The sequence below is a fragment of the Balaenoptera ricei genome, chromosome 9 (assembly GCF_028023285.1).
Source record: "Balaenoptera ricei isolate mBalRic1 chromosome 9, mBalRic1.hap2, whole genome shotgun sequence".
Lineage (NCBI taxonomy): Eukaryota > Metazoa > Chordata > Mammalia > Artiodactyla > Balaenopteridae > Balaenoptera > Balaenoptera ricei.
This window is the reverse complement of record NC_082647.1, coordinates 60,268,701-60,286,329: the sequence shown is the minus strand read 5'-3', so window position 1 is coordinate 60,286,329 and position 17,629 is coordinate 60,268,701. Positions and strand designations below refer to the sequence as shown.

The window sequence follows — 17,629 nt, the reverse complement described above, 5'->3', positions numbered from 1 at the left end:
CTCAGAACACTTCAAAAGACCCCTCTCTCGTTCTCCACTTGACATGTAGTTTTCAGCACTTGCTCTTCTTACCTGTCCATTCTTATTGATGGAGAGCTGCCCTGAATCACAGACCAGGAGATGACGACGAGACCATTTTATTGTATTAAACTGAAGGACATTTAATATTCACGTTTTTTAAAAAAAACCCAACCAAAAACTCTGCTACCTGAATTAGCACCTCAATAATTTTGAGAAAGTGTAAAAAAGGAAAAATATACGTGGCATAATTTTTAAAACATTAATATATATAGCAAAATTTTTAAAAAGACTATTTCCTTATTGTTAATTGCTTTTTGAAAAAAATTTTCACTTGTGAAGGACTCTAAATGTGACATGTTAAAATCTCATTAAAAAAAATACTGAGTTTAACATACATGTTCAGAGTTAGAAACTTATAAAAGTCTATCTGTGAGTTCGGCATCTTAGACAAGGATTATTCACCTTGTAAATTTCAAATGGCGACTAGATCTAAACATAAACAGTCAAGAGAATCATCTTTTATGGATTTAAAACAGAAATTGTGCAAGTAGCAAACACTGGCAAATAGCCCTTTTAAAAAGCCCAATCTCAAGTCAAAGTCCACAAAAGCTTACTTTTCCAAGTGTTTGCCAATAGAGTTATTTCAACACCCTGAAATATGCCCGAGTGTCCTTTCCCGCAGTAAAAGGCGTGAACACGTATGGTTTTGCTCTTTGCAGAGAAGGGTCGTCAATTGTCCAAGATTCCGCCACGGTTTAGGGATGAAGTGAGATTAAATGATTTGGGGCCAACACATCTGCCAATACCCTGCACAGCAGCGGAGAATGGGGGGTCGGCAGCCCAGCTGCAATTGGAGGGTCTGTCCAAAAAAGGCCATTTCAGAGAGAGGGGGAGACGGAGAGAGGCCGACGGCGCCCCCCTCCCAGCCCGCCCGGCCCGGCCCGGCGCCTGCGCCGCCGCTCACCTCGGTGTCATTGTTGAGGTTCCAGAGGTCCAAGCGCCCCATCCCGTCCACGCAGGCAAAGAGCGCGGGATGCACGGGGGACCACATGACATCGTACACATAGTCTGCATTGTCTTCAAAGGAGTAGAGCGGCTTGTTGTGCTGTAAAGCAGAGAGACCGTGAAGACTTTGCGGCGCTGCGGCTGCCTCGGGCTGTCTAGCGAGCCTAATTAAAAACTTTGCACATTCACAAAGTGTCATAAAACTTCCCGAGATGAAAGTCCTCGAGAAGGTGGACCGCAGCTTTAATGTTACTAGAACTGTCCACTGGCATAAGTAAATACGGTGGGGGGAGGGGGGCGGGGGAGGCGGGGAGGGACTCTTAAGGGGCTGGGGGCTGGGACGGGCGGGGGGAGGCGGTTTCAGACACAGTCGTGCGAGACATTCCAGACAGGTGGCCGGGGCTGCCCAGGAGCTCGGAGTTCTCGCCGGGCTACGCTCTGCGAGTCGCTCAGGGCCCGAACCCAGGCGTGCTCCGCCTGCCGGGATCAGACCCGCGGGGAAGGCTCTGGAAGCCCCGGCGGTCCCGGCGACCCAGAACCCTTAGCATTGAAGGCAACGCCTGCCACCTCGCGGTCACTTTGTGTAGCTGCAACTCTGCTTCCAATCCAACTCGAGGCCAAATTTATACTTTAATGAATGGCTCCTCTGCGGCGGGGATGGGGATACATATTTTAAAGGGATTTGTAGCTCTTCTGGGAGGTGAAAAATCTCGCGGTTCTGAGTCTCTGGTCTCTCTCTCCAGGGTCAGTTCACCCAAATCAGGTGGACTGGCGAGGCTCAATGCAATGCCCCTGAACCTTCGTAGGAGGCGAACCACGTTTTCTAGATTACCCAGTATTTCTAAAATCGGTGTTCTGGGGGAAAATGCACTAGCATACCCCTACTGCATACAAATGCTTCCCCTTCGGAGGGATACAATAAATTAAAATGGCACTCTTGATTCCCTGTGAATATTGTCACATCAAAATAGCACAGAAGTCAGAGGCAAGTTTGAAAGTACACCAGAAATAAAACGTAATTGGACTTCATGAATTATTCATTCCATCTGGCGTGTCTTATTCTAATTTCTGCATAATGGCTTTACTAATCCCTGATCAATTAATGTAAAATGAAATTTAAATGATAATGAAAGCCCTAGAGATAAAAGAAATTAAGCATTCTTATATCCTCTGACAGAAATCTAAACAATGGGAGTTTTTTCCCCCAATGTCTTCTTCATCCAGTCAGCTGTCTGTACTCCTTTCATGGGTTCAGCTGAATGCCTGTACAGGCCAGAGTAATAAGATCAAAAAACGGTAACATACAATATGAACAATCAAATACTTTCTGCAGAAAATGTTCAAAGAATGTATCTGTGGGGAATCAGCTCCAAATATTGGAGCAAACTCCCCAAATGTACTGTGAGTGCAAATAAAATTCACAAAATGCGTGTGCTGAAATCAAGGTGAGAAAAATCATGGGAAGACAATAAAACTCCCACAGCCTAAACCTAATGCAAAAATTTGTTAAGGTAGTGACTATACGTGATTTCTCTTTCCAGGAATTATCTTGCTTTGGCGTTGCTGAGACGTGAACACAACTCTAAGACTATTAAAGCAACGGAAGATTTTAGATGGGACATTGTATGTGTGGGGCGGGTGGTGTGTGTGGTCTTATTTTTAATTTAAGTAGTACCTAAAAAGAACATGTGACATTGAGATCTCAAAAAGAATTAAATGGACATTTAGCCTTATAGTTTTGTATTTTAATACCCTATACCTCTTTTATGCCAAAAAGTTTATTATATCCCCTATGTGCACTGTAATTTGGAGCTAAGATTATCTGCCTATTTGCTATTTATGTAGCTTTTTTTCTTCCTCTCACTGTTTGGATGAGGTGATTCAAACTAACTTCTTCAGCAAATCTGAATACCCAATGACCTTAAATTAATATGATTATATCATCTTTTTTTCTTATTAATATAAAAAAAAGGCAGGGTGGAGTAGCTGCTCCTTCACTGACTACTTGTGAATATTAAATTCTAAGTCTTCGTAGAAGATTATTCCTGCCCCAAATTCTTGATTTTGTAGCTAGCTAGTCACTATTTGTTAGAGAATATGAGTAACACATTTTTCTTAAAATCAAAGAGTAGAAAAGACTTACACATGCTTTAAAAAGTCAGTTCTCAGTATCTTCTCTTAATAACCCAGATGATAGTATAACTGAGTATACAGAGGTCTAGACATAGATGCACACATACATTCAATAAACACATAACTCATCTTCAGTCCTTGCTTTGATCAATTAGAAAACCATCTAGCTTTAAAGAGTCATCTTCTAAGGAGCTGATATTATTCGATATGTTAATTCTCTCAAATTCTGCTGCTAATCTCTAGTGTTGTTTGTTTCTTTTTTTCTTTTGGTGTCTTCCTTTTGAAGAAACTTGGTCAAAACTCTAGTATATCCTGGAGATTTTACTTTTTAAACATCTGGAAATAACTGCTTTGTTCATCTTACCAAAAACCAATTTTCTTGTGTTTAACAGTATTGTATTGAAATGCTATTATTCCCTAGGTTTTCTTCAGCTTCCTTAACACCTCCCACCTCCAAGACTGAAGTCACTGTGCAAGTAATTCTAAGCTACAGATTGTGCATGTTTGGGGCAGGGAGAAGGATTTATATTTTCAAAGGCTTTGTTCTAACTTTGATAAATTCACAGGATGAAGAAGTCTTGGTCGAGATTGAAGGCATTTTTAGGGTGCCAAGGGGACCGACATCTATGAACCAACAGTTCTCACGTTTAGAACGGCACATGCTATGGGCATAGGCTAATGCCACTCTTACAATAGTAAGCAGTGCTATTCCGAATATTAAGTGCAGTTTTTTCAATAGAGGAGTCTTCCATTCTATCTTATTTGGGACTCAAAGGGTAAGCTGAAAACCTCATTGAAAATTTGTCTCAAACACTTAATATAAAACATTTCATAATTTACATATATATCATGAAATATTAACAAAATATATCAAAAGCATTAGGGTCTAAAGATTCTGTTTTTGAATTTTGAAACATATGTTTGTATCTACAAAGTTGTTATAGCTTGCTATTGCACTATCACCGATTTTAGAACACTACAAGTTTTGAAAAGGTGGAGAGTGTAGGGGCAAATGTGACCAATGATTTTTGAGGAGGATACTATAATATCATTTATATATATTAAAGATACAGAAGCTTGGTGATTTTAAATATTAACCCTACAAAATACTCAAGGCCATTTAGTAAATTAAATATCATTCCACTATGTGTTACTGTAGAAAGCGTTTTTTAAGACAATCAAATTTCACTAGACACAAACCCCTTCACTTGCATGTTCTCTTTTCTGATGCCCTGATTGGTATCAGAGACCTGTTAGAGAACAAAAAGGAAAACTGCCTTGTAACGCAGCCTACGGCATGTGTGACACATGCCAATGAAATAAAGCTGTGACGCCCTGTGTTTTAGACGGGTTTCCAGAACTGTGCCAAAATATCCAGACACCGACCAGTGTGATTTTAATGCCCTGATTCTCAGACAGAGCGGAGAATCAGGCTACCAGTCACCTCCCAGACAGACCTGAAGGGCAGGAAAGGGTACATTATTGGGTGCTTGCGTGTGCCTGACTCTATACACACATTGTCTAATTTAATCCGCATAAAATCTCTGTAAGGTAGACGGTGTTTACAGAAGAGAAAATTATAGTTCAGGAAAGTTAGTAACTTTCCCAAGGCCACGAAGGTTGTAAGTGGTGGTGTTGGATTTGGTTCTCTGGTTTTTCTAGCTGTTAAGCACATCCTCTATATGCTGGAACCGTGTGGTCCTCTATGAAGGTCTTCGGTCTTTACAGAAAGAGCAAAAGATCTGTTACCTCTCCACTTTGCTGTCCCCGTCAATTCAACCAATACTTACTAAGCACACACTGTGTAACTTGTAGAAAGAGTTCAAAAATATCACATGCACAGTGTTTCATTTCCTGAATCGGTTATTAATAATCCTGAAGATGTCACCCATACAATTCCAGGCATCCTTAGCACCTTGTGACACTAACAGAAGTCTTTCTCTCCTGAAAACCAGGAAACAGGATGGAAATAGGCCTTTAGCCAGCAGAGATTAAAGCAGGCCATGCATTAGAGAGCAGAATAAAATGATGCTAAGAGGCAAAGATCCGGGTTCAAGTTCACTGAATGTCTATACGACTTTGGGTGAGGGACTCATCTGATAGATGGGGATAACACAGGGAGTATGGAATAGGAAAGGAAGTAGGAGAAAGTGGAAAAACTACAGACCTTGGGAAATTTAACTTAACATTCTTGGATCTGCAGTTTATTTTTCATCTGTAAGATGGAAAGCTAGAGCAATTGACCTCAAGGGTTCCCACTGGCTTTGTGATTCTATGACTCTGTTCTGTGGTAAGGGCTGAGTGGAATAAAGCATGTGAAAGTTTAACAAAGAGTTATTCAAAACTAAGTATTATAATTAAAGCCATCTTCCTTGATGTTCTGTGGAATTCATATCATAGTGACTCTTTTTTACTTTGTATTTCACCAAAATACACAAAGATGTACGAGGGTAGTTTTCAGTGAGAAAAATTGAAATAATAAAAGTAATACAAGACCTATTTGACCAGAGAAGGGATAAAGAATATTAAATTTACATAAGAGAGGCAGGTAGTGAACTCTGTTCAAAAATGAACAGTTACAACATCCATCAACGTTTTACAATAAAGACGATCTCTGGATTGAGCTTTGATTTTACAAGTATACTTCTGACAATGAATAGAGCTGCGTATTTTTCCAATCAGTTAACTGTAAAATGATTTCATGAGAGGTGAATTTCTATTTCTGACGTTAGAAATGTACCAAAGTCACATCCAGGGAATATAGTGTTTGTTTTATTTTCCTGTATATGATTTATTTTCCTCCTATCAGGCAGCTCAAGGCATCCTAATAGGCTTTAGTTTTTTGAAGGTTGGTGAATAGGAAGATTTGTGTTAAAATGCCTCCTAATACCTCCAAACACTGTGGTTCTTGAGGTTGCATTTGCCTGTAAATGATTAGCTCTCAAAGCCAACTTAGAAATGTCTACCCAAACCATGAACCTTTCTTTTGGTGAGGAGGGAGTGGGGAAGGGGGTGTTACATGGGTAGGTCAGGTCAGGGTGGACGACTAACAGTAGAATTTCTATATTTTTATTCTGAAATAAAAGGAAAACAAATGGAATCTTACCTTGAAAACTATATCTTGTTGGGGGAAAAATGATGACCAAAATACTAAACAATGAGTAATAAGAAAATGTCCTTCAAAAATTGTCATGTGGGTTCCTGTGAAGTAATTAAAATAAATAGCCAGCTAGTTCTTCCAGGAAACATTAAAATGTGAGACCACAATATCACTTTTTAAAAAACCACCAAAGGACCCCCAAACTTCAAGCTCACACAAAAATGGATGCTTCTACCATAAAAAGAAAGTGCTTAAACAAACAAACAAACCCAAACTCACAAACCAAACCAAACCAAACCACCAACTTGCTTGGCCCAAAAGAAGCGTTGCGAATTTGGTACTATGGCTGGAAAACATTATTTGCAACTTAATGTAGTGTCTTTCTAAAGCACAAAGTATCCTGTATTTATCTTAATTTCTGTGGCTAATATTGTAACAGTACTCATGATACCCGAATCATATCTTTACCTGCTTCTACCATGGTCAGAAATTCAAAATCAGGCATAAACACTTTGGGTGAGCTATTCTTAACAGAAGATGTACAGTGGGTCTCTTTGTTGTTTGTGTGCATTAACCAAAAATACATTTGAGGACTTTAACTTGAATTAGTTAAAAGAATTACAAAGAAGGTTATAGAAATCCAGGAATTTAGCATTTGCCTCTCTATAAATGTAGAAGTTTTGCTAAATAAGTACTGAAGCCACATAAAAGGTGTTCTTTGCTGCACTACCTTCCTCTACGGCTTATTTGCATGGAAGAATCCTTCTAATCCAGGAGGCGCCACCAATAAAGAGGATAATTATCCATATAAAAGAATGTATACATATTCACAGGTTCTGACTAGTATTTGAGTGTTTAAAGCCACGGAAAAAGCTACCAGCTTTGCCTCCCTCATTCATAAAAGGAGTATTTCCCCACACTGGCACGAGTTTTATGCATATCAGCTCCACCTAAAGGTTCTCCTTTAAAACAGGCATTTTAGTGAAACAAATCTGTACAGAATCCTTGTGAAGACACTCAGCAAGCAGGGGTGCTCTTCTGAATTGAGCTGTTTGCATTCACCTCAGCTGCTAGGGCTCTTTTGGTAAGTTCTGCCTCTGGGCTTATTTGAGTCGAGGCAGGGCAGAGATGGTCACTCAACGGTTGGCTCATTGGTACCATGTGGGTGGCCATCCTCTGGACTGACCGTCTCTCTCTGACAGACTCTGTGGCTGTAGAAGCAAGCAAGTTCAGAAGAGCCCCTCTTTGGTTACTGCTGCCCCAATTCTACTCCTACCACGGCCGAGTGGTTTCACGTGCAACATGACGGTAGTTAGAGAAAGAAACATTCGATGTGAAGATAATGTTCAGGTGGATGAGAGCGTGTATTAGAAGGCAGGCGGGAAGGGATGGAGACTGGTGTGAAGGGTTAGCCGGTGTAGAGGGATGACCTAGGGCTGGACCTAGAAGCAGCTAGAAGTGTGGTTGTAGCCGTGCCTTGAAAAGTTAGAAGGCGGAGCCAGTATAGACATATTTTGCAGGCTTAAGCAGCTTTGTTTATTTATTTGTTCCTATTGCGGGTTAAACTGCACAACTGCATTTTATTAGTGGGTAGATTAAGTGGCAGAATATTTCCACTCTGGTCCTTAAACTGTCCACCTCCATCCACTCTAGCATCTGGCTTATAAACTCCCTCCCCATTGTAAATAAATTTATATTTAATATATATTTATAAATTATATACATACATATATATGTAAATATATAAATTTACAAACATATAATTCTTAAAAATTTAGAAAGATAAAGTTATAAACCTAGATCCATGGATTACACCTTGATTCTCCCTTCATAACTTATGTCTAAATTCCCCGAGTAAACACTTGCCATTTCTCAGAGCTAATCTGACATTAGTGGTCGCACTACATTTAGTAAATATAATATTTAGACAAATTTCATTTCTTTTTTGAATTTTTGAATTTTATATACACTAATATGTATAAAATGGATAACTAATAAGAACCTGCTGTACAAATTTCATTACTTTTCAAGAAGTCACATACCCAAATACCCAGGTTTAAAATCTAATGGTAAAATTGTCAGAGTAATTAAATATTTCATTCTACTTGCTCAACAATTGAATGTATATCGTATACATTCAATTGTTATATATGTGTCCTACATACATGTGAAGGGCACATTTTCAAAGGGTCAAGGCAAGTTTTTTGTGGGTCTGCACCCCTGTGTCTCCTGGTGTTAAATGCAATGTATCTTTTATATTATATTCAGGAGTAGGACAGCTGACAGTTGTGTTTATTTTAACGGCGGAGAGAACTGGCACAGAGAATCCCACATAGCAGAAGTTCAAAACATTCAGTTCAGACGTGGAATACATTTGATATGCTTCCTGCTTTGCAACAGATTTGCTTACCTTATTTTATTTTGCCTAAACCAAATTGAAATTAACTTCTATTCAAAATGGAAACACCAGCTAAGCATGAGGTAAGGTGATTCAGGATACTAAAGATGGGCATTGATTATGAACCCTGGACGATTTGCAAGGCTAAGAGGTCATATGAGGCTGCCCAAGATGGACCTACATTGGTCTGATCCAAACACAGCTACTTTGGGGAACAGAGATGAGTTTTAATTTATCTTCCAACATCAGACATGACATGCGGGTTAGATCAGGAGGCGGGGGTGGAGGTATCTTTGAATCTCATAACTGTGTAGACAGTTGTATCTGTTATTTGTTATTCTCATTCTCTCTTCAAACAGTGCTTAGAAGGAGAAGGCTGGGGAAGGCAACTCACGCAGCATATCCGTGAAATGAAAAGGCAAACATTTCCGCTCTGGTTAAAAGAGCAAAAGAAAGGATTCAGCAAGCCCTTCTCGCACAACAATAAAGCCCAGTCAGCTGGGTGAATTTTAAGTCTCAAAAGCGTTTGCACTTATATGGATTATTCACACATGGCTGTATAAATATTTAACAGCTATAGTTATGTGTTGGTGGGTGAATGTTTGGCGGGGTAGCAGGTGAGGGGGGTGGCTCAGGTTGGGGCAGGGGTAAAAGGACAGGAAGTATGAACACAGGCTAAGTCTGGCTGTGACTTGATGATTACATTCTTGTGGTTTCTTTCAAAGTTAAAGTATTCTCCCTGGGTGAGCTTAAAAAAGGAACCCCCCTCTTCCCCCCCAGCCCCCGCCAAAAAAAAAAAAAAAAAGGAAAGAAAAGAATCTGATGACTGGCACAGGTAGTTTTATTGAAAGCCGATTTTAATGTTTGCTACCTTATGTCAGGAAGGGGGAGTGAAAATGAGGATAAGGGAAGAAAAAATAAGTCAGACACCACCTGAATGTCTTGTTTACCAGAGGCAGCTAGCAGGGCTTTGGGCTTGTGGGAAAAAATGCACTCTGTCATCGGTCAGTGTTAATGGCAGTAAACTATTGATTTCATTAATCTTCTTGCTTGTGTTAAGTGTTATGCTTAGATACTGTAATAGCCAAATCTTTAACTTTTGATTTTTATTGTGTTTTCTTTCCTTCTTCTGATATTTTAAATATTTAACAAAATGCTAGCAGAAATAGATATACTCAGGGCCCTTGGTTAGAATTACGTAATTTTTAGGACGTGCTTCCAACACAGTTTAAAATAATCTACCCTACCTTAACAAAGTACATTATTTCACTTAGGATATCCAAAAGTATTGATTCATCAACAATGATTTATTGAGGACCTACCATATGCTTCCTACTTTGGGAAATCAATAGAAATACAAGATCTGACTGTTCATAAGGACTTGAAATCCAGGTAGGAGAATGAAAATTATGAAATAATAAGAGAAGAAATTGTTTGCATGGGAGCCTATTTTCTCGTTTTGTTCCAAAAAGACTGATGTTGTCTTACAAGTTAAATATACTGCAAAATTAAGAATAAACACACAACAGAGGCAGATAGAATAGACAGCTAATACTAGGATCCTGATGATTACAATCTGGTAATGAATCAGCTCTAAATTTCCTGATAACTAAGACAAAGGGGAAAACACATCGTGTCCCAAGGAGGTATGCAGATTTCCCCATATGAAGAAAGAAAGAATATAAATTCCTCCTCAAAGACACATTCTTGGGAAAAACTCAAGGAGAAATTTACCATGTCTGTGAATCCCTGGAAAAGAGACTGGCTTTCTGGTTTGTTTATACCAAAGAAAGTAGGTAGCCAGGTGCTAAATTCTGTGGTACAGATGTTAGGTGCCAGAGGAATTCGGAGACTGGGGGGATGGCATGTTGGTGGTTACCTTAGTCTGATGTGGTCAAGGAAGGTATTATCTAGGACAGGTGATGGGACCAGCCTTGAAAGATGCATAGACTTTGACAGATGGTAAGGAAGCCAGTCGGTGGGGAGGGGTGGGGGAGAAGCAAAGCATACAAAGACCTGGCTGTGTACATCAGCATGGAATTCCCAGGTGGAAGGTGAGAAGTGGGGACAGCCCAGCAGACTCTGAGGATTTGTCCTAAGGAATAATAGGAAATAATTTTGGTTTGGATAGAGTCGGAGGTAAGGACATGTTATGAATGGTCTTGAGTATAGAGTTAAGACTCTTTAATGCAATAAGCTACTCATTTATTAAATATGTACTGATCAATGTGCAGAGCATTGTGCTATGTGCTACACAGGTTCAGAGATGTCTAACATTCATGCAAGGGTTTTCAGCTTTTCTATGATAGAAAATAGAAGCAGCAGCAGAGTAGGGGAGGAAGATCTGATTTGTATTTTAAACATGGTACATTTGAGTCTCTGGAGATGACACTCAGGTTAAGCCGGCAGTCGAAATGTAGGTCTGGAATTGAAAGAGGGGCAAGCTTGAAGCCTGTGCCAAAGAATCATTCACGAGAGGTGCTGAGGGAGAGGAGAGAGTGCTGCAAGAATAAGTAGCAGACAGTATGATACAAGATGAGTACTAAAAAGAAGCCAGCACACTTGGAATTAGGGGTTCACCAATGGTCTTGGAGAGGGAAGTGTCAAAAGGCTAAGAGGGTAGGTTGAGGAGCGGCTGGGAAATATGGCAGTGGTTGGTCTGGACGCATGTTGGCTCTTCAAGTGGTTTGGCCAGCTAATCCAAATTTTCGGACATGCCGGGACTTCCCTGGTGGCAGAGTGGTTAAGAATCCACCTGCCAATGCAGGGGACACGGGTTCGAGCCCTGGTCCGGGAAGATCCCACGTGCCGTGGAGCAACAAAGCCTGTGCGCCACAACTACTGAGCCTGCACGCCACAACTACTGAGCCCGTGAGCCACAACTACTGAAGCCCATGCACCTAGAGCCCGTGCTCTGCAAGAAGAGAATCCACCTAAGTGAGAAGCCCGCGCACTACAACGAAGAGTAGCCCCCACTCGCTGCAACTAGAGAAAGCCTGCACACAGCAATGCAGACCCAACGCAGCCAAATTTAAATTAATTAATTATTTTTAAAAAGAAAAATTTTCGGACATGCCTGTGATACTTTAAGCCAACCCATCCAATCACAAACCACAGACCTCTAAGAGGATCCTAATATTACTGGTGTTTGTATCTAGGTCTGCCTTCTTTATTTCTTAAGACCACCCACTTGTCATTTTGATGTAACATCCTTGACATTTTGGACAATCTCTTATGTGGCTTTATATCTCACACTTGGCATTGAGCCTGGCAAACACTGCATCTTGAGGCAGACAAGGTGCATTGAAAGTAGATGCTGAAGCAGGTAGCATCTGGGTGCAGTCCCATCTCTGCCTGACACCTCTGAGCAGAGCCTTGAACTTTCCCCTGATTCTTTGGGCTTATGATTCTTTCTTAGTCTCCCCAGGGCTGAACCTCCACTTTTCCTGATGGGTTTTTGATTCAGCATCCTGCTTAGGCTATCTCTGACTCTAGCATGCTACCTTGGTTTGAACCTTTCCCCCCAGTCTGCTACCTTAAATGTAATCTCTGATGAAGACTACCCGGTCATGGCAAAGGTTTCAGCATGTTTGTAAACCATGGGCAACGAACCAGACATAGGGGACTGTTTTTGTGGAGGAAGGTGATATGAAAAAGAGTAATAAAAAATTAGGCTTGGACAGTAGGAAATCTAGTCAGGCCTTCCTGTGTATTATAGGAACAGGGTATTGGGAATTGAATGTCTGATGAATTTTATCTCATTAAAAACAAAAAAAACTTATCCCGGGATGTAAAGTATTAGCATGTACCTGAGATTCTTTTTAACACATACATTTCAATTGGTGTGTGTGTTTGTGTTTGTGTGTGTGTGTGTGTGAGAGAGAGAGAGAGAGAGAGGAAAAGAGGAAGAGAAAGAGAGAGAGATTGATTTGAGAAGGAGATCAACATACTTTTTCATGGAATATTCTTACATGTTTATTTGTCACGAGAAGAAGAGTGATGCCTGAAAACAAGAGAATGCTGTACTGACCATAAGGAAGCCTGAATCCAAATCAGCACCACACAGCGACTAGATATCCTGCACCAGTTAATAAACGTATTCTGAACATGGTGATAATGATGAAATAGGTCTTTGGATTCAGCATCAACAAACTTACTTCTCTATAGAGCTACCATATGATCCAGCAATCCCACTCCTGGGCATATATCCAGAGAAAACCATAATTCGAAAGGATACATGCACCCCAATGTTCACTGCAGCACTATTTACAATAGTCAAGACATGGAAGCAACCTAAATGTCCACTGACAGAGGAATGGATAAAGAAGATGTGGTACATATATACAATGGAATACAATGAAATATTACTCAGCCATAAAAAAGAACGGAATAATGCCATTTCAGCAACATGGATGGACCTAGAGATTGTCATACTGAGTGAAGTCAGTCAGACAGAGAAAGACAAATATCATATGATATCACTTATATGTGGAATTTAAAAAAGGGGTACAAATGAACTTATTTAAAAAACAGAAATAGAGTCATAGATGTAGCAAACAAACTTAGGGTTACCAAGGGGGAAAAGGGGGGGGGGGCTAGGGATAAACTGGGAGATTGGGATTGACATATACACACTACTATATATAAAATACATAACTTAACTAATAAGGACCTACTGTATAGCACAGGGAACTCTACTCAATACTCTGTAATGACCATATGGGAAGAGAATCTAAAAGAGAGTGGATATATGTATAACTTATTCACTTTGCTGTACAGCAAAAACTAACACAACATTGTAAATCAACTATACTCCAATAAAAATTAATTTTAAAAAACTGCAGAGATAACTACTTCTGATGTTACTTCTGAACTGTGGAAGAAGTTTCTATGCTATAAATCCAGGCATTTAAGATGAATCTATTAATGTAAGTCCATGATTTTCATGCAAAAATCACATTCACAAATGCCAGCAATTGGAAATTAAATGTATTAGAGCCCTGTAGGAACCAAAAAAAAAAAAAAAAAAAAACCAAAAAAACCAAAAACAAACAAACAAACTTACTTCTCACATTAACCATAATGCATCAACTGTTCATGCAACTTTCCCTCAACATCCACGGGTCCTTCAGGGCTTTGCTGCCCCTGGGAGTCAGCCTTGGAGGGACTGGAGCCCTTCAGGCACTAGGGGTGGGGTATGTGTGAAAGAACCTCAAGAAAAGCTCATTATCGTTAATTTGTTTGTCCATAACCAAGGGTCAACTGTGATAATGAAATAACCTTAGTTTTTGTTATAGGCTGAATTGTGTTGGCCCCAAAAGTCATACATTGAAGTTCTAACCCCCAGTACATCAGAATGTGACTATTTTGATATAGCCTCCTTAAAGAGGTTATTCAGGTTAAATGAGGTCATATGGGTGGACTCTAATCCAATATGACTGGTGTCCTTTTAAGAAGAGGAGATTCGGATACAAATATGCACAGAGGGAAAACATCGGGAGAACACGGCCATCTGCAAGCCAAGGAGAGAAGCCTCAGAAGAAATCAACCCTGTCAATACCTTGATCTTGGACTTCTAGTCTCCAGAACGGTGAGGAAATAAATTTCTGTTGTTGAAACCACCCCATCTATGATACTTTGTTATGGCAGCCCTAGCAAACTAATACAGCTCTCAAAGGAAAAGAGAAGGAAGGCTCTCTTTTTTTCCTTGGCTTCTAATGCACACCCACATGGGCACATTTACCCTATGATTCTGCATTTGTGGAATTGCCCCCAAAAGTGCAAGGCAGAATGCTGTTTTCTTTGCAGTCAATGATGGCAGCTCACCCTGTGTTTACTGTGTCTTCCACTGGAAAGGGCCTGTGGTGAATATAAAGCCTCTCTGGAGGCAGCAGAGCCTCTTTTTAATTTTCAACTTCACTTTACTTCACACCTCTAGTTCTGCAATGTTGCTGAGACAACTGGGACAAGTGAGGACACAGAGTGGAAAACTCGATGCTGCCTCAATACCAACGCGCCCAACCATTGCAGGGACCCAACTGAACGTGAACCAGAAATGACAATTCTGTCTGATTCAGTCAGTCACTTTTGCCTGGATAGAGAGCTGTTTTCTCCCCTGAAACAAAGTCTGCCGTGCTTCAGATGAGAGTTTATTTTGGTTTAATTTTGTCACCCTCTGCAGGCTCCGTCTTGAAGTTCCTTTCTTTTAGAAAAGGTAGCTGGAGGGTGAGGTGGGGATGGGGTGAGAGGGCAGGTAAAGGCGAGGCAAGCAGGCAGGGTAGCTGAGCACGACATGGGTCCAAAAGCGGAGCCCTCTTACCCAGGGCCTGGGGTCAACCTTTCACCTCCAGAGCAGGCGGGCCCCTGCCGAGCTCTCCTTATCAGCCTCCTTAAAGGCTAATTCCTGCTGAATGGGTTCCTGAGGCTGGAGAAATTTCAAAGAATTTTTGAATACATCTCTACAGCCCCTTCTCTTAACAATAGGATCTATCAAACAGCAGGGGAAGGCTCTGTTTAAAAGCACCGACAGGAGATCACAAGAATGTGTTTGATTGCCAAAGTGACTAATTTATTTTTGCACAGTATTAATGATGCTACAATAACTAATATCTATAGCCTGGTTTTGACAGCTTATTGCAAGCGTTCCCATTGTTTAAGAAAGAAGGAAAAGGAAGCCAAAAAAGAAAGTACGAAAGAGAGTGTTTTATTTTGCTACATTTCCATTTGTTAACAAAACTCCCCATAAGCAAAACCAGAGGTCATTAGCAAACAACCAAAACATGCCTGTCTCCAGAAGAATACAGTTCCCTTCATCATTTAAAATACAGCTCTGCTGAAAACCCGAATCAGGACAAATCCTTAACATGAAAAATTCAGTGCAGACTTGAAACCACCTGACTTTACTTTGGGTTTGTGCTCCTTAAAATTACCTAGAAAATACCATAATCTTCTCTTCGTGCGCTGGATGCGGGCCAGGGCCCTGGCTCCAGAGGCAAAGGGTAAAACTAAAAATCATGTCTGAACAGACAGCTCCACCCTCTCTCCCAAGTCCACTTGGCCTCCTGACAAAAAGTGAGGTCTGAAGCACATTCATCCAGGGCCTGGGGTTTTGGCCAAAACTCAATACTCTTATAGGACAAACAAAAATGAAATCCAAAATGTTATCGCCCTCGCCTTTAGAAGTCAAATGGGCTTAAACGATTGTACTGCATACGGCGAGTGGTTCCCGTTTGCTATGTAATAGGGAACCAATAGAAATGTATTAAATTGTAGCTTTTTGTTTAGGAAAAGGATCCTTAGCTGAGAGTTTAAATTCCAAAGTGTTTTTTGATAATAATTGTGTGTGTGTGTGTGTGTGTGTGCAAAAAATGAGATAGAAATTGAAAGAGAGAGAGAGAGGAGAGAGAGATTTCCATATGGAACCAAACACTTTGGATTAAAGGTCAACTATGGGGGGGGGGTGGAGGGCACAGGGACCCCACGGTGGGGTGGGGCTGCTTGCCTGGCACGGGTGCCCCAGAATGTGGGTAAGCCTCTCAATGCCCTTCACTCTCCCTCACTGAACGCTTCAGCTCTTAAGGACTCTCTCTCCCCAATGCCCACCCTCTCTGACACCCCTACTCTCCCTCACGCTTTGGATGGGTGAGAGCCAGGAGAGACTGTCAAGTAATTTTTACCTCCTGCTGAGCTAGTGACAGGCTCAGTACAAATAGCTACATCGAGAAAGTACCTCCACGCCACAGATCCCAGAGCCAGGGCTCTAACAAGACAGTCCGGGGCTATGAATACAACCATCTGATCCCACTGGGGCAGATCAGTGCTGAAATGGCAGGACCACGCGTTCCAAATGTGCTTTCCCCCTCGTCCCCTAATCAAAACCCTCTGCTCCAGCCAGTCGGCTGGGTTCATAATCCCCGCTGCACACTGGAACCCTTCTGTCCTTCAAGCCTTTACTCACGCTGCTGCTTTCTATCACTGGAGAAAGAACGACCAACAAGGGATTAACCTCCAAAATATACAAACAGCTCATGCAGCTCAATATCAAAAAAACCAAGCAACACAATAAAAAAAATGGGTGGAAGATCTAAACAGACATTTCTCTAAAGAAGACATACAGATGGCCAAGAGGCACATGACATGATGCTCAACATCACTAATTATTAGAGAAATGTAAATCAAAACTACAAAGAGGTATCACCTCACACCAGTCAGAATGGCCATCATCAAAAAGTCTACAAACAATAAATGCTGGAGAGAGTGTGGAGAAAAGGGAACCCTCTTGCACTGTTGGTGGGAATGTAAATTGATACAGCCACTATGGAGAACAGTATGGAGGTTACTCAAAAAACTAAAAATAGAGCTACCATATGATCCAGCAATCCCACTCCTGGGCATATATCCAGAGAAAGGCATAATTCAAAAAGATACAGGCACCACAATGTTCACTGCAGCACTATTTATAATAGCCAGGAAATGGAAGCAACCTAAATGTCCATCAACAGAGGAATGGATAGAGAAGATGTCGTACATATATACAATGGAATATTACTCAGCCATAAAAAAGAATGAAATAATGCCATTTCAGCAACATGGATGGACCTAGAGACTGTCATACTGAGTGAAGTAAGTCAGACAGAGAAAGACAAATATCATATGATATCACTTATATGTGGAATCTAAAAATGTGGTACATATGAACCTATTTACAAAACAGAAATAGAGTCACAGATGTAGAAAACAAACTTATGGTTACCAAGGGTGAAAGGAAGGGAGTAGGGATAAATTGGGAGGTTGGGACTGACATATACACACTACTATATATAAAATGGATAACTAATAAGGACCTACTATATAGCACAGGGAACTCCACTCAATACTCTGTAATGACCTATATGGGAAAAGAATCTAAAAAAGAGTGGATGTATGTATATGTATAACTGATTCACTTTGCTGTACACCTGAAACTAACACAA

At 40.7% G+C, this 17,629-nt stretch overlaps 1 protein-coding gene across 4 annotated transcripts in view; it reads right to left on the bottom strand.

The window, feature by feature from the left end:
- DYNC1I1 (dynein cytoplasmic 1 intermediate chain 1) overlaps window positions 1-17,629 on the bottom strand; it is a 342,609-nt gene that overhangs the window by 24,981 nt on the left and 299,999 nt on the right. For all 4 annotated transcript variants that reach the window (XM_059933890.1, XM_059933891.1, XM_059933887.1 and 1 more), the window contains one exon: window positions 986-1,126. In XM_059933890.1, coding sequence (XP_059789873.1) covers window positions 986-1,126 — 141 coding nt within the window. The remainder of the gene's footprint in view (window positions 1-985; window positions 1,127-17,629) is intronic.